Raw genomic sequence first — 22,875 nt, 5'->3', positions numbered from 1 at the left:
CACACCCCAACAAGCAACTGAAAGAGGAGGTAACACGCCCCTGGATAAGTTCATCTACTTTAGAACCAGATATACCCTACAGGCTTTATTCCCCATGTTCCCGCAATAACCTCCAACGTGGCAGTTACTACACAACATGATCAAAGCCCAGGGTGAAGGCAGACAAGTCTCACAAATCTATAAATCCATCCTATCAGACATGGTTTCCATCGATACTTGCACGAAAACTAGATGGGAGAGGTACCTCCAGCTAACGATCCCAGACGAGGAGTGGGCATGCATATTGAAACAAACCCAAAAAATAGCCCTTAATTCACGCCTAAAGCAAATACACTTTAACTATCTACATCAGACGTACTTCAGCCCCTTAAAAAAGAATAGACAACAACCGGACCAATCAGCAAAATGTGAAAGGTGCGGATACTCACCTGCAGACTCTGTCCACCTTGTTTGGGACTGCCCCAAACTTACCCCATTCTGGACACAAATCCTCCAGACCACAACAGCAATAATAGGAGAGGAAGTGCAACCCATCCCAACGGCAACACTGCTCGGGATGACAAAACTACTCTCACCCGGAAAAAGGAAACTGGCTGGGTTATTGCTGACCCTGGCTCGAAGGAGAGTTGCCATGTCATGGGGCAGAGGACCAACACCGTCGGTGGCACACTGGCATAAGGACATCCTGTACTGTCAAGACGTTGAGTCTGAATTTATCAAAATACTTCCCCAACACGCACGCCCCCTCCCCCGACATATGATGTCCTCTAGTGACCTTTTTGATCAACGAAGCAATCGAGAACTCTTCTACGACTTCGTCGGGGGAAATGCAGTCCCCAAAACTCTGCTTTTTGATCCACCGAGATACATAAACCAGCGGCTGTTCAGCCAGTTCGTCAGAGGGTGTCATTACAACATTGACTTTGGTCGGTCCAGGGGAGAAATGGGGGGGCTTTGGGAAGACACTGGGGTTACTCACCCCCAGTAGGGGTGGAATGTTCTGTAACTGTTTCCTTTGTTTTTAAAATTTCCAAAAATAAAGTTCTTAAAAAGAATAAGTAACTCCAAGCAATACCTACTTGGCTTAGTTGATATGTAGGGGTCAAGTTGTTTGAGAACCTCCATCAACTTTTCAAATTCAAGCACTTCACACAATCAATATAAAGCACCTTTTATGCCATGTTGCCCTGGCTACCCTAATAAAGATATTGATATAATAGATGAGTTTATACTCATTGCTTTAAGTTTTTAAACTTTTCATCTAACTAATCTGCCACATAATTTTTCACACAATATGAATATGTACCAACACCTCATTAAATCATATGAAATGTATGAGTCTAATTGTTTGTGAACACTGCCTTACATGCACCATATTGACCCTTTACCAACCAAAGAAAAACAATGGCCCAACCAACGTGACAGTGGCCAACGTTTGCAAATATGGAATCAGGCAGTCAGCCCTGCTCTCTGTAAACTCTCCAGTCCCTCTTACATTATTTTATTTACTTAGATTTTGGATTGCACTGGCTCATAACAGGATTCTCATAATACATAGTGTTAATTACAGACACACTGGGAGAATGTGCCTCCCAGCATTTTGATGTATGGGTATCAATGTGTTCTCAGTGTGTTGGTTGGAGAGGTTCATTTCTTCAATTTATCAATAACAACAAAAACTTGTTGTTTTTGCTCGTTTTCATTCACTTCCTTGCACTTTTCTGCCCTTGAAGAGCTTGCTCACCATCTCATCGTTCCAGCACTCTGACATTACTATCCATGTGCATGCAGGTTTCAGCATACAGATGGGCGGCTGCTCTCGCTCTCCACAAGGGATGGGGATTAATTGTATCTGATTCTTTCAATATATGTGCCTCCAATTAAGGTTTCAATTCTTAAGCACATAGTGATTCTTTCTCTATTTTCTGTTTATCAAAGACACCTCAATCTTTTTTTAAAGAAAGTACTTTCACATTACCTACAATGGAATGCACTGAATATTGTTATTTATTTAAACTGATATTAGTTTAATTTGCTTGTGTCATCTATGTCACCTTCATATTCCAAGAACCCTGATGTTCGCATAACAATATGTATAAGTGTGAAACACATACTGACTTAGATTGGAATGTAAAGCTACACGAATGAAATATCTTTGCCTATCACAAGGCAGAGAATACATATTTTATTTAACTGAATGGACTCATTGCCAGCACCTATCCCTCCTTTAGTTAAAATCACTTGTAAGGTGCATTCACACATGTACCAGTGCTGCCATTATATGATTTGCATCCAAAACTATGTGGTGCTTCTATCAGCTCCCACTGCAGTTTAAAAGCATATACTCTTGTGTTATGTGCACATTTCATTGATGACATCCAGTATTCACTAAGATATAATTAAACATGCATTCCTTACTCCAGGCGTTGAAAGAAATTGCTAGACAGCGACAACAATGTATTTATTGACCGAAGCACAAAGCGTTCTTAATTTGTCGACCTATGCCCTCTGACACTTATGACTACTCCTTCTTCTTTCGTTCCAGACAGCATACAGAGTAATATCTAGTGTAGTTTACCTTGTTACTGCCTGATCCGCATGCACATGCCTATACATTGTTGGTCCAGTTATGCTCCCCCTGAAACTGGTCAATCGGCCTCAAGTTGCTCTAACCTCAGGGGTATTCTGTGACCCATGTCTTCAACAGCTGGTGAGGTCAGGTAGGCCAGACTTCCTCTCTGGGATGCCGAACCAGGAATTGCAAGGCAGTGCCTGTGGGTTCCTAGGGAGTTACCAGGCATATCCTGGTGACCCCAAATGCAGTTCCTGATAAATCTGTGATATCTATTATGATTTGTGTCTCAATGCTCCACCAATTTAGAGTTTTTTAAGACATCTGACCTTTTCCTCCTTAGGGCCTGAACGGATACCACCTGGGAATATTACTGTCATAAACAATCACTCAACAAGTTCCTTGCAGATCAGTTGGAACCAACCCCCTGGAATTGTGGAACTATACACTATCGCCATTCAAGGCGCCGTCAACCAAACCCAGAACAGCACAATTGCACAGCCTGTTACTTTCACAAGCTTGCTCCCTGGACGGGAATACACTGTCACAATCACAACAGCCAGCGGCCCTTACAATGAGACATCAGATCCAGTGACGGGAGTAACATGTAAGTGGATATGTTACAGTGTACAGATTCGAAAGTGTCAAAACAGCCACAATACATAAAGACAGAAAATAATTGTTGACTTCAATGTGAATTTTACCGGCACATTTATGAGGTTTAAGTAATATGAGGTAGTTCCTTCACTTTACCGCCAAAAATTGTAGTTTGGAGGTGCTGCAAAAATTGAGGTAACAGATTTACCTCCACTTTTTTCCTGCACCGCAAAACTCGTAATGAGGCCCATTGGCTGTACTGTTTGAGGTAAATATGTAAAATAGGAAGCATCCTCATTGGTAATGCCTCTACACCTTATTTCATGTTTGTCCTTGATTAATCGCGCAATTTGATGTTAATGGTGATGACGTTTTAGATTAATATAATGAACCAATGATTTAAGGTGGCTAATGTTATGTTAGTATGTATTTATCACAGTCCTGCTGTTTGATAATTGTGTTATTTACCATGATTATTTTCTAGCTATTAATATTTGTGTATTGCATGGCTTCGGTGGGCTTGCTTCATGAGCTCCTGCCTTTACACATTTCATCTGGTGCCAGTTCTTGATGCCCCTTCTTGTGCCACTTGCATAGACCAGAAAAATGGGCAGCACTGGTAGTTCCAGTACCCACAACCTATGGGAAGATACATGACAAATGACTCCTGGGAATCTGGGTGCTGCCGCAGGGCAATGGGGCAATTGAAACTGAATAAAGTAAAATCAGTATATCATAGAAGCAGCTCACTGAACTGCGCACATGGGCCCTTAAATGTTAAAGGGCTACAGCAATGCTCAATACACACTCAAATGCATCTGCACAATCACAAACAATATGGTGGGCTTTGGGCGGGGATGATCTGAGTGTGGCGACCACACAAGTGAGACAGGTGCAGCAATAGGGGAACTCTTCGAAAGGTTGTCACATTCCAGGGAATATCTGCTCTTAAAATACCCATAAAGCCTGAACACAGGGAGCCATGATCATGCTCTAGTGCAGGTAATATTGCTTTGTAGAATATTGGTTGCTTGACCCATTACTTGGAGCAGTCCAGGAGGTATGGGGCATGACATCATTTGCTCCAAGAGACTCGTTTCATTACAAAGGAGGTGTCTTAATTCATATGGGAGCGGTGGGGGTTGAGTTCCACTCCTGCCATTCCTCTAATTTTCATGATCTAATCAGTTGTATCCCTAAGAACCTATTTCTACACACATACACTCCAAGGACATACTATATAATGTTATGGGGAATATAGGCTTTCACACATGCCCTTACTTGCTTGTAGGTATTGACTTCAAACTAGCGTCTGAACACCAATCGTACAGAATCCTAGTTGGTTGGACACAGTAAAACTTGACACAGAAAGGCACTACAGACTCTTCTGAGGCAGCAAGGCATTGTGCACTAATGGAAACTGGCACACCCATAGGGAGGGAGTATGCTGTCCACTGCACTTCACCTAACAGCTCATCCCACATCAACTAGCTTTGCCTATGAAGGAATTTTAAGGATGGCATAACCAAAGTTGATATTGCCAATATTCAAATATCCAGCCACACGCTGGTGGCAAAATAACTAAAGTGGATATTTTCAATGTTAATTTGAACGACCACGCTCTGATCTAGGTCGCTATTTAAGTGGATCTGAAAAAGTATAGACCAACTAGGTGTTGACTTAACATGGCTCTCTTCCTAAATTGCAATCTCGCAAACCAAATGAAAAAAAGATCTCATATTTTCTAACATTACACAAAGCCAGCGCTGCATGTGTGAACTGTTCAGCTGGTGGTGAAGGTCCTTATTCAAAAGACTTGCCTAGTGTTCAGCCAGGTGCCGCAAGAGAAAAACCAACAGGAAGTAAATGTAAAAAGGCTCATGGGGAAAAATCTAGAAAAGCAATCCTCAAACCTGAGGAACGCAAATGGACAATGCACTGATATGCACTGATGAATAGAGCATCAGAAATATGACATCAGTATCCTCATACATGGAAGGCAGAAGATGCACTATTTGGGACCAGGCAGAGGTCTTTGGACACAAGAGAAAAGTATGTTACATTTTTTATGTATCAACTAAAAATACTTCAACTCTCCTACAAGAGCTTTGGAAAAAAAGTGTAACACTGGAAGGCTACAGGATGAGGAGCAAACTCTTTGAGGAATTCTGCAAATATAACAGCTTATAGCATTTTGGTGGTGAAGTAGACACAGAAGCTTAGGAAGATGTCCTTGGGTGACTATACCCACTGAAGCTCAGTCAATAAGACAACTCATGCATGGTAATAAAAGTGTCAGTATTGCGGCTCAATTTTCACATGAACACGGGCTCATCATCAGGCCAAAATGATCTACCACTTGAATCTTATAGCAGTCCAAGAAGGAAATAACTCAGGTTGAACAGATTCCCGCGGTTTGGGAGACATTATATTTCTGCATTTAAATGCTGCACAAAATCGTCCAAAAGGCATCAGTCTTTTTTGCGTGCAGCCATTAAAATGGCGAAATTTCACATAGAACCTTTCAGACTAAAGTGAACAGGGAAAAATCAAAGCAGACATAGATGTCCAGGAAAGGACGAATGAAAAGCTTAGTCACGAAGGCCTACAGTGGGCACTAAATCATTTAAAATTCCTGGCTATAATACTGTGAGTGATTTTTATGGTGGTCACCAGCAACATCAGTTCACTAATTGCTTTCATTGAAGTGGCACTCTTAAGATGCGAAAATATTGATGGTGTGAATCATCTTTGGATGGATTACCTTCTTGGCTACGTTGAGTCTGTCTCAGAGACCAAAGTGTACAATATTCTTATTAACCTTTGTTAGGAGCGATTTTCAGAACTGCCAGTGTTGTGGGGTTTCTGAGAGGCCTACCAAGTGGATGAGCTAGGGCTATATACAATTGGTCTTACCAAACACTCTCTGGGCATCGTAGGCTGAATAGTAAGGTAGACTAAGGAAATCAGGGCTATGGTATTTAAGTACAATTACAACACTTAGAGGGAGGCAAGTAGTTGAGGGCTACACAGATGTAAAATACTCTATTTAGGACCAAAACACATGCAGATAAAACCTAGGGAATACTATTTATTACACACTCTGATACCTATGCATATATATCATAATAAGTTTTTTCAAAGGGGGGCCACACAACTCTTTACACTTACACACAGATATAAATAATCCTGCAAAATAATAGAAAACCTTTTTAGTAAAAAGTGGAGAGAGGAAAAAATAGTTGAAAAAGTGGTTAAACAAATATCAAACAACCTGCATTATAATTATAGTTTAACTGAAGTAATCCTTCCTTCACCATGAAAGAGAATTTCAAGTATTCTAAAGTATTCAGTCCACAGATAAACAAAACATTAAGTAAAAATCAGTTCCAGAAAAGAGAGGGGGTCACTCCCAATTTCTACACACTAAGGGATCTTGAGGGAGGAATCCTAGTCCAGAATACCACCGCCCATGGCAAGGCAATGGTAGTGATATGGAGATTAATTTGCACCCATGTAATCACTATAGTGTAAGAGAGGACTCCAAGAGTGGTATGTACACTCAGCTCCTGAACTACAATACTAAAGATGACCACCCCCAGGTAAGTAAGAGGTTTTGTGGGTGACTACTCACATTGTTGATCCTATTGCAAGAGGTGAAGTCCTTGCAGGTGCAGTGACAGAAATAGTTGCTGGGTTAGGGTCCAGATAGATGGTGGTTCAGATCTCTGAAGAAGATGCAGTTCCTAATGATGTCTACCTGCGCTCTTGGACAATGACCACTTAATCTTCCATTGTGGAGGACAACCCCAGGAAGCTGCAGGCAAGGTGAGTGGACAAAGAAAGCTAGGTCAGAGGTTGTCAGGCTTGGATCCTTGCACCAGTGGGAAATAGGCTGTAGTCCAGACAGGACCCTCTTCAAGGTAGAGAGCTGCTGCTGCAGCCAATGAGGTTCCTGGGCCACAGCTGAGGATATGCCAAGTCTCAAGCTTTAAGTCGAGTGGGCGTCGGCCGCAATGACATGCCTTTTCAATGGATGTTCAGCTTCCAGCAGGATCCATGTATTATATAACTCCAGACACTCTCCATATCCACAATCTGGGATGGGGGGACTTCAACAGAGCACCAATTGGAATATTACTCACCATGCAAGCAGCTAGTGGCTGTTAAATCATGAACCGCCAGATACCATAAATCGAACCAGTAACAGATATTCACTGGGCGAAATGAGGATTGAGACCAGGCAATCCCAATTTGACTTTCAACCAGTTCAGTTACACAAAGGAATGATCAGGAATCAAAAGATGACATGTTCATGAGAGTGATGCTCAGAAGGCATTCAGCCTGATGGGGTAGTGATTAACTTTGATAATAAATACCTTCGGCTCATCTTCTAGCCGAGGAACACTTCCTCTGGACATAGAAAGTGTGCTCTGAAAGAAATGGTTTAGAAAATATTTTTACTGTTCTTCAAGAATTCTGTGTTCAGAGCTCAAAGACCAAGGCAATTAACAAACAATTATGTAACAACAATATGCAACTCTTTTATAAGTGGGTTGGTGAATGCATTTGGGAATGTGACTTTCAATTGACTGTGACATTCCGGAAAACAATTTGAAGTTCCATACTTTAAAACATTGAGGTAATTCGTCCCTTCTCCCCAAGGGGGAGCCTGACCCGTTGAGGCTAGGGAGGTGAGCATACTTTGCAAGAATCTACATAGGGGTCTGGGCAAGTGGCACCTAACTGGGACTGACTCCCCTTTAGGTGATAAGGAATCCCATTTCTGTGAAGAACTCCCTAAGTCATTCCCCATGGTGGCATACATGGGACTATCAGATGTGAAGAACAGTATAAAAACAAGAGACTTGGCTGAAGAAGAAACTCAAATATACTGTTACGAACAAGAAAGAGAGTCTGTCTCTTTAGAGACCACCATTTAACTGAGACAAAGAGGCTGAAAGGAGAGCACACGCTGATGCAAAATGAAGCAGAGAGATGATTATGCAAAGAGGGGAAGCACCCTGGCAGCATAACACCTGAGAGAGGCGGAGTGAATTAGAAAAACGCAGAGCCTTCAACTTTCAGACCAGCTCTGAGAGCGAGAGCAAGACGCTGGACACAAAGCATCAATACTGGGAGAGAAATCAAGGAGATGGGAACTCCAATCAAGGTGGTGGCTTGATCACAAAGACTTTGTGGTGGGCAGTGTACCCATACAACAATGCAAAAGAACGCTAATCTGCAAAGTCAACGAACCATCCAGATACCCACCGGTTTACCAGGTCGCACAGAGAGATATGCCCGAGAGCGGGACACTGGAGAAGACGAAAAGGTTAAGAATGCAAACTTCTGAAGTGAACCAGAACGAATCCAGACCCTGGAGATGTTCCCCCACAGATTGCAAGGTAACTGGGAGAACAGGAGAACCGGAAGACCGACGGGGAACCATTATGAAACAGGAGAACCTCGTCTCAGTGGAATTGATGAGATAATGAAATGAAAGTGGAGGAAATTGAACTGTAATAATGTGAGATAGCGAATCACCATAAAAGCTGGAAAAGAGACCATTAATATTGAGCCTCAAGTACCCTGGGAAGAGGGGAATATACCATATATGTTAAGAGGCAGAGACTGTAAACCAGAAAGAGATTTTTATGAAGGGAAGACAAGTGAAGCCCATAAGAGAAAAGATACACAAACCAAGCCACCCCAAGAGGGGGGGAACATTGCATACCAAAAGTATATATCACAACTAAGTAAGAATATACTACAGAAGTACAAAATACACTTCACTGTGGAGCAACCCATAAACCAGAGAATGTATAGGGATTCCTGGAAAACAATCACTAAGGAGGAGGGATAACAAAAATAACTTGTGAAAGAGTTACAAGAATGAACACAGAAAGTGACTAGAGACTTTTTAAAGTTAACCTACTAAAAAGAAGTCTGAAGCAAAGGAGAAAAATTGTGCGAAATGACAATCAGGATAAGGGAGACATTCTCCTGAACTTAGTTTGTTAGACTAGTGGAAGGATCAGTTAGGATTAGCTCTTGGACAGCAGACTTGTTTTCATTGTATGACTTCCTGATGACGAACAACCACCTTACTGTTTTATATAGCAAGGGAACACCCACATAGCAATTGGAAAAGTTAGGCCCTTTTTCAATAATTTAATAAAAAAACGAGCAGCAATATCAAAACAGTGTCTACGTCTCGTTTCGGACCTGGCGCAATATCTAAATTGATCATCAATATGGCTGATTGAGTCTTGAATTAAAAATATGTCTTGGGCTCCATTGGACTCGGACATTGACATTTGATGCCAGGCTCAACAGGTATGGCAAATTCTGTAATTGTGGCAGAGAGAGGGGAATCTGCACGTATTTTATGTCATGGTGCCCTAAGATCATTCCTATCTGGCCAAGGATTAAGAACTAATAGACCTGGTCCTCAGCATTGATGTCCAGCTAAACTGAAAACTATTTTTCTTAAATGATTCTTCGTTGTACCAAATTCCTGTTCACTCAACTCAGATTGTGGATTTAGAAAAGCTTGGATTCTGGCAAAAATCCTTTTTTCAAGATACCTGGAGTCCAAGTAACCTCTCCAGGGTGAAGACTTCATAATAGAGATGGGGAGACTGGCCATATAGAGCATGGAAAATCATGAGAACTTCAAGTGAATGTGTGACAAATTAAGGAATGCGTAGGAGGTCTGAATATTGGATGCAATCTTTACTCTTTTTGTCCATCTTTTTATTTGTAGTCCTCATATCCATACCAACTTCTTCCCTTTTGTTTCCTGCAATTGTGAGGGTAATATGTTAAGATTTGTTGATAAACATAATGTTGCTTTATCAGCTCAATGCTTCTTGCTCTTTGATGACTTTTCGGTTATATTTTAGACGATTTTGTAATGCTGTTGCTTCCGTGGTCTCTTAATGATGATATGTTTATGCTATTGTGTTTAACTGTAGTTTATTAACTCCATATTTTTCTATCCCACTTCCAGACCAATAACAAGAGGAAATGTGCAGTTTTTCACTGTACTTCAGGGGAATGCAACCTTTGTCTCTGCGGATGCTTTTGCCTACAACTATTGCTGGGCAATATTGACCAAAAGTCACATCTCACTATGTTTGTTTGGGTAAATGCTCAGTTGTTAGCTGCCAACTACATGTGAGATGTCACAAACACTTTTATTTATAAGACACTGATCAAAATAAAGTGCAAATGCAAGGTTACTCTTCCTGTTTGAGAATACACAGAGCTGTTTGAATATCAAAATGTACATTTTTTTTTATTTCATATAGTTTATACACACTTTTTAAAATGCAAAACTCAAATCAATAATTTACCTTAATACTCCTCTTAAAATTAACTTATTAGATTTCATTACTTAACAAAAAAAATAAAAAAAGAATACAAAAGGAAAACTTTCTCTGCATATTAACTAAATTGTTACGTTAGTCGAGTAGGCTCTGTCCAAGATTTCTTCCTATTTTGTTCAGTGAACTTTCAAGTGTCTTTTACTGGGTACAACTCTAGCAGAAGTTGAAGTTGGTCTAAAAATCTCATCATTGCTATCAGCAGCGATTTACATTCAGTAATGTGTAGTTGTCTCCACCATTCTTATAGAGTATACGTCTGGTATCGATTCATCTCTCTCCTTAAACAGTTCTCACGTTTGTCTTTCAGTTCAACACATGTAAGGACAAGATGTTTAAAATGTTCTTCCCCTACAGCGCAAAATCTGCATTTCCCCATTTCATACAGGACACAGGCGGTCGGTGTACTTTGTGGAATCTACAAGATTTTCTTCCAAAAGAACCCTTTGCATCTTGTCCGTAACGTTGCGTAGCATCCAAACATGTTCTCCACTCCGTATGTTAAAATCAGAGTTACTTTACTTTCATAGAATCTTTTTACTGGCAGGCATGAAAATGTACCATTTTATTTTGTATTATAACACCCTGCGTTGTTAATTGTTTGCACGTACTTAGCAGTTTTCTTCTCATGGATTTGTCACATATGCTAGAATTAATGGTTGTTCCTAGATATCTTGTTTGAAGGACTTTTTTCAGTTTCTTTGGCCCAAGAGTCCAACTTAGTCTTCGATTGCTTTTCATCCTTCCCCTTTTATTTTCTAGGACAAGGATTTCAGACTTTGTCACGTTAATCTCTAAACCCAGATCTTTTGTGAAGGTGTCCAACACTGACAATTTTCTTTGCAGGCCAATGGGTGTACAGTCCAGAATAACCATGTCATCAGCATATAGTATATGGTGTACTTGCACTCCGTTTATCAGCGGTGGAAATGATACAGCTTTTGTCAGGGCTACTCCAACTTCCATTATATAGAAGTTGAAGAGCGTTGCTCCAAGGGGGCATCCCTGTTTCACTCCACTCTCCGTTCTTATTGGGTTTGTTAGGTTTTCATCGCTGTCCAGCCTGACTTTGATATACATATCGGAGTAAAGTTCTTTGATGGCTTGAATTAGACTATCATTGCACCCTCGCTCTTTGAGTTTGGACCACAGGGTTTCTCTATCGACACCATCAAATGCATTTGCCATATCGATAAACGGCAGGTAAACCTTTTGCCCTCTTCTGATGGCGTCAATTTTCAACAGATTCAAGATGCAGAGATTCACACTGCATCCAACTCCTTTAATGAAGCCAGATTGTTATTCGTCATAGATTTTCTGCTTTTTAATCTATGTTGTAATTTGGGTAAGTAACAGACTTGCAAACACTTTCCCCACTATGTCTAATAGGGCTATGGGCCGATAGTTTGCAGCAACATTGCGAGGTACTTTATTGTAAATTGGAACAATAATCCCTGATTTCCAGGACGAGAGAATCCATCTTTCAGTAATTATTAGTTGGAACAAAGTGTAGCAAAATTCAGTTCACTTCTCAATGTTTACTTTTAGATCTGCATTGGATAGACCATCCAGGCCTGCTGCCCTCGAGGTACTGCTTTTTTTGATAATAGACCAAATGTCATCTCGGTCGAACTTTATTGCCCAGGGACTTGTTATAGGATCAATCTGGAAGCTTGACTTTTTCACCTTTTTGAATAGGTTTGTATAGTGGATTACCCACTCTTTTTCCTGTACCATATTCGATAGAATTGCTTTTTCTTGGTTCATCAACTCGTTTATAATTGTCCAGAATCCTCTCGAGTTCTTTTGGGTCAGCGCCATCAACATTATTTCAGCATCTCTCTGTTCCATTCTTATTCTACGTTCTTTACACCAATTATTGTAATGATTTTTCACTTTCTTTATCATCAACTTCCATTCCGATTGTTGTCACGCAGTGATTCCCCTTATTAGTTTCCTTGTCTCTCTTTTTTTTTGGGTCACCTTAGGATCGCAGTGGTGTCTTTGATAATTAGGTTTATTTTGGTCGGTCTTCTTTTTGATTTTATAGATTTCTAACAGATGTTGGTATTCAATCGGATCAGTTTGCCCATCAGACTCTTGCGGTCTCAGTAAATTAGTTACCGCTGTAATATCCTCGTTCCTTAGACATAGCCTGTTCCTACCAGGTTCTAGCGACAATTGGTGCTTCCATTGCTCGTGTTTAGCTGGTTTTGACCTGTGCCACTCTAGTGATACAATATTATGGTCACTTTGGTTGGACTCACTCACTCTTAGGGACTCGATGTCTTTCGATAGCGCTTCAGATACGAATATGTAGTCTAGTATCGAGTTTTGGGAACCTCTTTTCCAGGTCGATTTCGCAGGGATATCACCCTTTGTAACTCCATTCAGCATGATTAGACTTCTGTTTGACATTTCATCTAGCCAGCTTTTGCTTTTACACTTCTCTCTATGGTTTGTCAGTGGTTTAGAGTTATCATTTTCTATTAGCCTCATATTGAAGTCACCACATAAAATTATAAGCGCTTTCAGGTCTCCTATGAGGATTTTATCAATGACATCAAGCAGATTATCTTCAAGTTTTTGGTTGGTTTTTGATGTAGCATTCCAGTATACATTTAGTAGGTGGAATGGGGGATTCACCAACATGTTTTTCTCATTTGTTTCGATGAAGACTGACTGAAGGAACGGTGAAAAACGTTCCGCTAACTTAATTCTTAAACCACATTTTCTCTTAACGAGGATTAATTGTCCTGACATTGGGTGCCCTTTGTTTTTAGTGATAGCTGGAATTAATATGGATTCATAGCCCTCAATGCATGGTGTTTTTGAAAGCCAAGTTTCTTGCATGCATATCACATCAGCATTTGCTAAGATCTCTGGCGTTGATCTCAGGAGATGAAAATAACCTCGGTTGTTCCAAGTGGCTATCACCAAGTTTGACTTTTGGTCATGGCATTAGCTCTGTTTTGGTGCATTTAGAGATTTAGCTATCCAAGCCCAATTGTTGCTCTCGCCCGAGTTGTTTTCGTTTTCCTCGTTCCTTGGAGTCTTTTCTATCCCGTGCTCAACATTCTCTAATGTTATTTTGATTTTCTTTAGTCTTGCTTCTTCATATGCAGGGAGTGCTTCGTCTACAATCGCTTCTGTAGTCAGATTTGCATTAGCCCTGCTTTCCGCTCTCTTTGACTTGGCTGGCGAAGTAAGCAACTGGGAGTCCTTACCCTTTTTTTGTGATGGTTTTGTAGTCTTTACATTTTCGTGCTTATTCTCCAGTAATGTATTGTCAGCCTCATAGATTTGATAGCCTGCGTTCAGCAGTTGCCGCTCACACATCATTATCGATAGCACAACCTTTTTGTTGTCGATGTGTAGCAGCACACATTTTTGTTTTGTGTCGGGTATAATCTCCACTCTTTTAATTTGTGAGCTCTTTATAAGTTTCAGAACAGGAATTGTACTGAACAATTGTAAGATGGAGTATCTGTTCAGAGGAGCGTTGCTTTTCTTGTTCTCAATTCTTTCCACAAGAATTCTAAACTTTTGAACTGATGATGTATCTTTCTGAGACGAGGGCAGTGCCTTAACCATCTGGCCTCACCAGTATTTGCTGTTTTCCTAATTGATTCACCTGACACTTTCGCCGAACCCAACTTGTCTTTCCACGATTCGTCATTCATGTTGCTTTGCTCAAAGTCTTCAACGTTTTTCATCTGTAATTTGTTAGATGAGATAAGGCTTTTATTCTTATTCAACATGCTCAGTTCTCGTTTCTCTTCAAGTGTAAGGAATGTTTCAATTTTGCAACCCTTGACTTTTTCATTTCTCTTCGGGGAGATAGCTTTCCTTGGTGTTACGGGCCATATAAAGACCCTTTTTCCTTTCGGCCTTCTCCTTTCACCTTCTCGCCTTCACGCGAGGGTGATCGTGGAAGTTGTTGGTCATCGTCCGGAACGCCATGACTGATATTCTTCTTTGTCAACTGATTTGCGTTTGTTGCCATATCGTCTTCTGTCGCGTCTTCGCCTGAGACGCTATAAGTTGACATATCCAATAGCTCCTCAATTTCATCATCGTCAACTGTGATTGCGGCCGGACCCACATTTCTCTTAACTTTCAACACTTCACTCGATCGGTCGATTTGCCCCTTCTCTGCTATCACCTCTTCATTCTTTTTTGTATTCAGTGGCATTCACTGTGATGTTTAGAGCTTTGATGTGTCTGAAGAAGTTTGCAGAACTTTGAGGATTTTTATTCTTTTGTATTTGCTGATTCTTTGTTTTTTTTGTTGGTTTTTTTTTTTTTTGTTATCTGCCACATCGTCCGTTGCGTTTTTTGGCATCTTTGGGGCCACCATCTGTGATTTTGGTTTTTCGAAGATATCAAACCACTCTCCTTCATTATTTTTTTTTGCATCTGCATCAGTTGCTTTCTTGTGGTGTTATTTGCGGCGCACTAGCTCTCTGACCTTCTAATGCAACTGTTGGCGGCTGAGTGCTTGCTTCTTTTTCTTTAGAGGTCGAGGGAGTGACCAGAGCAACCTCAATTACTTTCTGAGGCTTTAGAGCACTGGACTAGCGTGAGCACACCTGAATTGTCTTTTCCTCTTGGGAATTCTCATTTATTGGGGTTTTCGGGGCCTCTGGAATAATCGCTAGATCTTCATCGTAGCAACAGTTCTTACATGAGTTTGTCTTGCGTCTCACTCTCGTGTCTTCAGGCGGTTGTTTATGACAGGTCACACTTATTGGATTTGTTGGAGGATCACTCTCAATCACTGTTTCCGTGAGAGAGTCGTTGTTACAACAAGGCCGTTTCTGATCGTTTCCACACGATCCATCAGAGTTTTTTTGTAACAGTAGCAGTGCCTGTTTCGTGACTTCTGCCAGAAGTCTCTTTTCTGCAGAGCTGTTTCTTATGGATTCCTTGAGGGCTACTAATGAGATGTCATTTCCTCTCCTCGTCATTGCAACCTGTGACGTCATTTCTTTCAAATCAATCTCCAATTTTACAATCTTGGAATTGAGTAGAGCAATCAAGGTCGTTTGGTCTTTAGAGTTCTCATTTAAGTTCTCGTATAATTTCATCAAAGGTGCCACCGCTATCGTTGAAGCCAACATCAAGATAGGACTTAAGTTTGAAATTATCTTGTCTAGAAGGACAGCTGTGTCCTTTGGGCTCCTTGATCCTCTCGTATGTTTTGAGTATGAGTTTTGAGGTTTTCCGAGCTTTTTGAGTCGGCGCTCGCACTGTCCACTGATTCGGAGGAGGTCGAACCAGTTAGGCCTTCTCTCGTTTTTTTAGATGTTAGAAGATCGACCTCCTCATCATGTTCAGCTACCATGTCATGTTTTCCACCTTTGAGTCGTCTTGGGTAGCGACCGACATCCTCCTCTGAACTCACTGGGCACCTGGACCTTTTTTGAGAGGCCAGGATCTCGTCATTTCTGGCCTCAAACATAGGTGTGTTGCATTTGAGGCTCATTACTTCACAAATACCCCTATCTATATTTTGCATCTGCTCGGGCTGGGGCATTGAGCTTCCATTGACACTCGATTGCGATGGCCTCTTTGGGTTCGTTATTTTATTGTTGAGCTCCATCAAATCTTTTATCAGCTGGTCGGCAATCCCTATTGAGTCTGTACGACGAGGAGATTGCTTTGCATTTGATTCAACCAGACTCTCTTTCCAGACGTCAAAGTGGCCCCAAGTGTCAGCTCTTCCTTCTGATTTCTCCTCCTATCTAGCGCACTCATTTCCTGGGGTCAATGTTTGACTGATGTTTGACTTGACCCTCCCTTGTAGGAGTTGATCTTCCCTACTAGTACTCATAGTCCCAGGTTCCTTTCTTCTCACTACTGGCTTGTGCATTTCAGCAACTCTTAGCCAAGCCAGTAGTTTTAATGTAAAGCCGATCTCCTCGGCTCATTTAGCTGCTTCGGTTGAGCAACTGGATCCATTCTTATTGTCGCACCGTTTGAGCACGCAATCTGAGCTTTTGAATGCGCGGCTGTCAGCTTGTGACCTTCCTGCTCGACCTCAGTGAAGTTGGGTCAGCTCCTCGAGTGATTTGTAGGGTTTGCTTCGTGTGATAGGTTCTTTAATTCAGAGTTCAGTGCTCCATACCCAGTTTTGGGATCTTTATTTTGTTGCCCCCTCTGATTATGTTCGTGGTCGTGAAATTCCCCTGTCATTAATCTAAGCATCTCACGCTCTTCTAGATTGCACATGTTTGGATCTTGCAATCCTTTTGCTCTCGGTTCAGACATGTCAGGCATAGTAGAGGGCTGGATGTTTGTTAGGATTGGGGCGCAGTGTATCAAATCGGAACATGAAACTTTGCTACGAATGCTAGCCCCTCCCAGAGCGCTCAACTGTTTGCTCCTTGCTGCAACGTCCCGATGCATTGCTTGTGCTTCTATTGTGAGTAGTTCTTTGTCTTTTCTTTTTCTTCACACACCTCGGCAACCTCCTCCTCCACATCGTCCTCAAACTCGCTCTCACTCTCACTCACGCTCTCACCTTCTTCGGTAGCCTCGGCATCCTCCGGCAGTGCTTGTGTGGATCTGTTCCAGTCCCACCCTCTATTCGAGTTGTTGAGCACCAACGATTGCTCCACCATGGGGCGTGGTGCGCTAAGGTGAGTGACGAGGGGCGCCTCTTGTGAGTTTTCACGGGCAGGATTGCTTTGGACTCCTCCGTCTGGGATTTGCTCACTTAGGGTATGTATTATTACATTTTGTCCTCTTTTTGCTTGGGCACAGGTTTTTACTCGCGTGCCAATCCTCATTACTAACGAGGTTCCAGTGGGTACAGTAGCGGGCGCTAAGGCGTGCAACATGTGTGAGGGGACCTACGCTATCCCTCGAACAGGGCTCTCCCCCATGGAGATACAGATCGGACAAATCTCCCGCTGACACTTCAGAGCCACGCACCCTACGGGCCCCCAGGGAACACAGGAAACACACTCCTGCACACTCTGCTACGCTCCGCGTAGCTAAGGGGTTTTTGTAGAATGGCTCCTCCTTTGACAATAACCCCGGTAGAAAGAGTGTCGTGCAGGACCAGGAAACACACTCCTGCACACTCTGCTATGATCCGCGTAGCTAAGGGTTTTTTATAGAATGGCTCCTCCTTTGAAAATAACCATGGTAGAAAGACTGTCATGCAGGACCAGGAAACACACTCCTGCACACTCCGCTACGCTTCGCGTAGCTAAGGGGTTTTTGTAGAATGGCTGATCCTTTGACAATAAACACGGTAGAAAGACTGTCGTGCAGGACCAGGAAACACACTCCTGCACAATACAAAATTGTAGTTTATGTAATAATGTATATATATATATATATAATTCAATTTTAATTATATTGTCTCATCCTATATCGATTCTGAAAGTGTATCCATATATTTCCAAAAGTTGATATATCGCCCAGCCCTACCTACAACTCCCATCTGCCCTTCACTGTATAGTCAAAGGTGAGGGATCATTGGAACCATAAACCAACACCTCTAGAGAGTCACAGGCTGCTTACTACTAATGTACTTAATGAAAAATGTATTTGAAAAATCAATAATGTTTTTCTCTTTACATCTTGCCTTTAATTATCTCCAAATCGCAGGGATCTTTGGCATCAAATATCAGCAAAAGGATCCTGCTCACAGCGCCAATTGTTTTGCTTTAGTTTAGCCACACATGGAGAGCTCACTCCTACGCCCCCCACCCCTTTGCAAAATCAGTTATTGTACTCAGATAGGCAAATAAATACACATAACACATTGGCTATAATAAGTATATAAATGGCTTGTTAAGGGCCATTTATTCAAGTACAATATTTATATATGTATATATGTAAGAAAAAAAGCAGCATACAGTTAGATATACAGAACATAGCAAAGTGACATCACTGTTAAAGTAGTTGGAGAAGACATCTTCATCTCAGCCACATCAACACTGCTCAGTCCCAGAGCAGGTAGGCAAAGAGATCACTCGTCTTAATGGGAATCTGAGGTGGAGCGTCCTCCCTCTCAGCGAGACTGCAGCACCCGGGGTCGGGATTCCAACTGAACTCTTCCAATATCTTCTCTTGTATGATGGGGCTACTTTCGATTCCCACCCATCATGGATTACCACTGCTCACGTCCGAAGAGCAGACGACAAGCATGAGGGGCCAAGAGTTGATTATTCCAGTTAGAAGCAGAAAAATCCCAGCTTCCCTGCTTGCTTTTGTTCCCACTGTCCCTTATCACCACACCTGCAGAGCGCTCCAACTTTCTTTCTAGCTTGTCCTAGAGCAGACAATACCATAACCATTCTCCCCAATTAGTTCAACTGACATCAATATATGACCTTGCCTTGACTGCAGAAATACATGTTTAATTGCTGAGCCCAGGAAAACGTAGGCTTTCATGACTTTTTCATTGCTTTTATGGAAATGAGTGTCCAGAATGGCCTCGCATCGTCGTCATGTTTTTTAGCCTGTTTTTCGCACATGCACTACAATAACTGAACTGACATCTAACAAACGCAGATAACGGAGCCTGAGTGCTATATATAAGCTCTCCTTTACCGTCATCTCTCATCAACAAAAACAGGGAATAGAAATGAACATCTGAAACACATAACTGAAAAGAGCAGATGCTTGGTCAGCCCATGGCAGAACAACAGACCAAACAAAGGACCGCCTGCCAATTCAGCATAGCCCGGCCACATTGATAGTCTATAATTTCGTACCCCAAAATGGCAATACCAAAGTGAGAGAGAAATTAAGCCCCCTTACAGAACACCCAAAGAATTTAGACTTGTCAGGGCTGTCTGACTCTACACTGACTGCCTTAAGCGTTGTTCTTAATTCTTTGGTGTATGTTTTGAGTCCTTGAAAGGTGTAGTGCAAACACACTTTGGCATCCTGTTACAATTAACCAAAGAAATAGGTGGCTATGAATCATCTTTGGTGTGTCTGAGTGGGGCAATAAACTCAGTAATTAATGAGCCTTTGGAAGAGCTTAAGACTATCAGCCTAGAACAAGTGTGTGAGATAAAGGAGGTGAAAGCGCATTTCAGAACTTTTAAGTACCTCAGTGAACACATTTGGACAGAAATAAAAACTTTGCAAGATCAGGTTAAGATAAAGATACAAGACGAAATATCCCCAGTGATCCAAACTGAGGGACGATATGTAGAGGTCTCCTTGGGTGACACCCCGCTTCCTATGTCAGAACTTACTGAATTCATTAGATTGGCCCAAATAGCAGAGGATTCAGAAATACAGACTCAGCCGGGAGGAAAGCCTGAGTCACTTTCAGACAATTCTAAGAGAGCAACTCTAGTAGAAGTATGCTCCACAGACAGTGAGTGAGTCGAAGGAATCCACAATGTACATGTGACTGAGATGCCTAAGCAGGAGATCAAAAGAAAAAGAAAGTAAAAGAGTACGTTTGAAGACATTTTTGGCATCAAGCAAAAACCACAGGTGATGGACTGCAAAGGAAAAAAGCAAAGAACTGCTAAGCAAAAAAAGTCTGGAAAGAGGAACTTCTTTAATGCATTGGACAAACTTGCAGCACAGAAGCAAATTAGCAAATCGAAAGGGAAAGCAGAAATAATTACATTTGGTCAACAAGTAGACATGAATAAAGGGCTGGCCCTAAGTGAACAATCGTGCTCAAATAAAAAAAACTGGAATGGTTGATAAATCTGTATCTAAACTTAGTGTTGGCTCTCAAACTATAGATAATGAAAATCTGCTTGTCAAGCCATTATGTTTGGCACCAATCTTTTTTCGGGAAACCAAAACATCCAGCTCGGCTAATAAGAATATAGGAACTCATCAAAAGACTCCTGTTACAAGCAATGATGCCGTTAAGCAGGTTCAGGTGATTGAAGAAAGGTGTAAGGACCAGAGGAAGGAGGAATCACAAATGAACCTTGTTAATGAAAAAAATAACTCCCCTGGTAAAGGGAAAGCGAGCTCTGCAACAGGAAATGATGAAATACTACGTAAAAGTTACCAAAATAATGTCTTATCAAAACCATTTGCAGCACCGAGAATCTGTCTGAGACAGATGAATTAAAATGAAGAGGCCAGAGCATTAAATCGAAGTACGATTCTATCCTTTACTCGTAAGATGCCGGATCTATATCTATTTTCCACTGGGGACATTGATCGAATATCCTTTCCTTATGGTAAAGTGACGTACATCGCTGAAGTGACTTTGAAATCTAATATGGGTCTTCATGCTCTGTTAATGTGTGTAAATGACTTCCTAAAATTGGGTTTCAAGTGATTGGAATCTTTACCGAAAATAGAGATGATAGAAAATAAAAGTAATAGAGAGAATATTGGCTTTAATTTTCATAGGGAGATGAATACCCGGTAAAAACCCATGATGAAAGCAGAGAGAAGCATTATAATACTACTAGAGAAGCAGCAGAGAAGGGTAAAACAAAGAGTGTGAGGAGTTACTTTAGTAGAGGATCACATTTTATTTATTAGCTGGAATGCGCGTGGCCCTTCCTCCTTTAGGGATGTTGCAAACAGTGAACTAATCTTCCATGACCACAATCTGATTTTTTTTCAGCAGACGTGACTTTTGGAAAAAATTGCAATAAATGGTTTTATAATGTTTGAACAATTATCCACATGTCCTAATGGAGGGAGACGCTCATGGGGCTTCCTAGCAGCAATTTGAAATACTGCAGGATTCAGTGTGAAGTGTATACGCTCTGATCTTCCATGTATCCTCGCCATATGCTATGTCCTCAAGAGGGGGGAATAATGAGACAGCTGGTCTTCATTAATGCGTGTTGGAACACGGCAAAGATACATTTGTCAGTATTTTTTAGACGATTTGTCATCCATACTCACGGAGGTCAGTATTAACTTTGCCAACGATATACTGCTGCTTGCTGGAAATTTGAATGACCACTGTATACTTATATTGAATGTATTGAATAGAACCTCTATAGGAAGATCCCGAGTGGAGAGATGGAATAGTTTCTTTGAGGAGTGGAATCTCCAAATGATTAACGGGAATACAGTGGGGGATATAACGCCTGCTGCAACATGGAGGAATGGGAATGCAAGATCAATAATTGACTATTTGGTGGTCTCGCCTGAGCTTTTTCACTCTTGCAAGAGCCTTAGGGTAAACGCTTTGAGCACCAGTGTCCATTGGTCTTTGTGAGTGTCTTTTTTGTTGGGTACTCTGAAATCAAAATATCTATATGTCTCCAATGTACCGATAAATGTGAAGGGGAATCGAGTGGCCAGATTTATAAAGGAAAGTTACTCATTGAATACAAAACTGAAGGAAATTATTCAGGGTGGGAACGAAGTTGAGGTGCATAGTTTACTGTCACCAGGCAGTTATGTAGATTTCATATGGGAGGTAGAGCCCCCAAGGACTAGGTCCGATGTTAAACCTATTAAACATGCGCACAAGTACACACTTGAAAAAGAAAGCCCTTAACAAGGAGGTACATGCACTTAAGTATGAAGGAGGGTCTAAATGGTTGCTTTTTAAAAAAATATATCATATCGCAACAAGTTGCAGGAGCCTAGATTTCTGCAGACTATGCGAGACGGTTAGCGGGTGCTGGAAGCGGTGATGCCGACCAATGCGAGAAATGGTTGGGCAATAGTAAATGGCCAGACTGTCACTCAACGGGCTCCACAGGTGAATACGGTCACAGAGGAAGATTGGTTAAATCAATATAGCAAAATATTTCAAGTACCTAGGAAAGGCCCGATGACAGCTGCTGAGGAGGCTAGATGGGAACTCCATAGTGACAAGGAAATAATTAAAGGATTAGCAGAGCCTCCCGATTGAGGGCAGCAGGCCCTAATGTGATAACAAATATGATTCTGAAGAATGATGTCACAAATTCGTCAAAGATTCTGCTTGAATTGTTTAAGAACATACTGAATACTCTACAATGTCCAGAAACCTAGAAGCGGGCAATTGTCATCGCCATTTATAAAACGGGCGATAGGGCAGATCCTGTCAACTATCGCCCTATCGTCCTGTTAGATCCGGAGAGTAATATTTTCAATGGTATTATTTTAAAAGAGTTAGAGGAATGGGTGGACTCTAAAGGGATATTGTCAAAGTCGCTAATTGGATTCCGTAAAGGTCAGTCGACAATGTTGAATGAGCTGGTATTGCGTGTAATCAATGCTAAAAAAGAAGGGAGAAAATAAAATGATTTATAGATCTCTAATTGATCTATCTAAAGCTTTTGACATGGTCAATAGACACAGACTGCGGCAAAAGATAAAAAATGGGGCATTCCAGAGGGACTATTGGCCATA

General features: G+C 41.4%; 1 protein-coding gene across 1 annotated transcript in view; it reads left to right on the top strand.

The window, feature by feature from the left end:
- LOC138505094 (uncharacterized) overlaps positions 1–22,875 on the top strand; it is a 717,078-nt gene that overhangs the window by 96,628 nt on the left and 597,575 nt on the right. The window contains exon 14 of the mRNA XM_069625408.1: positions 2,916–3,179. Within this exon, the coding sequence (XP_069481509.1) occupies positions 2,916–3,179 (264 nt within the window). The remainder of the gene's footprint in view (positions 1–2,915; positions 3,180–22,875) is intronic.

This window comes from Ambystoma mexicanum, chromosome 11 (genome assembly GCF_040938575.1).
Source record: "Ambystoma mexicanum isolate Mex_15411 chromosome 11, UKY_AmexF1_1, whole genome shotgun sequence".
Classification (NCBI taxonomy): domain Eukaryota; kingdom Metazoa; phylum Chordata; class Amphibia; order Caudata; family Ambystomatidae; genus Ambystoma; species Ambystoma mexicanum.
Note: the sequence above shows the minus strand (reverse complement) of the source record. Positions and strands in the feature narration are given on the sequence as shown.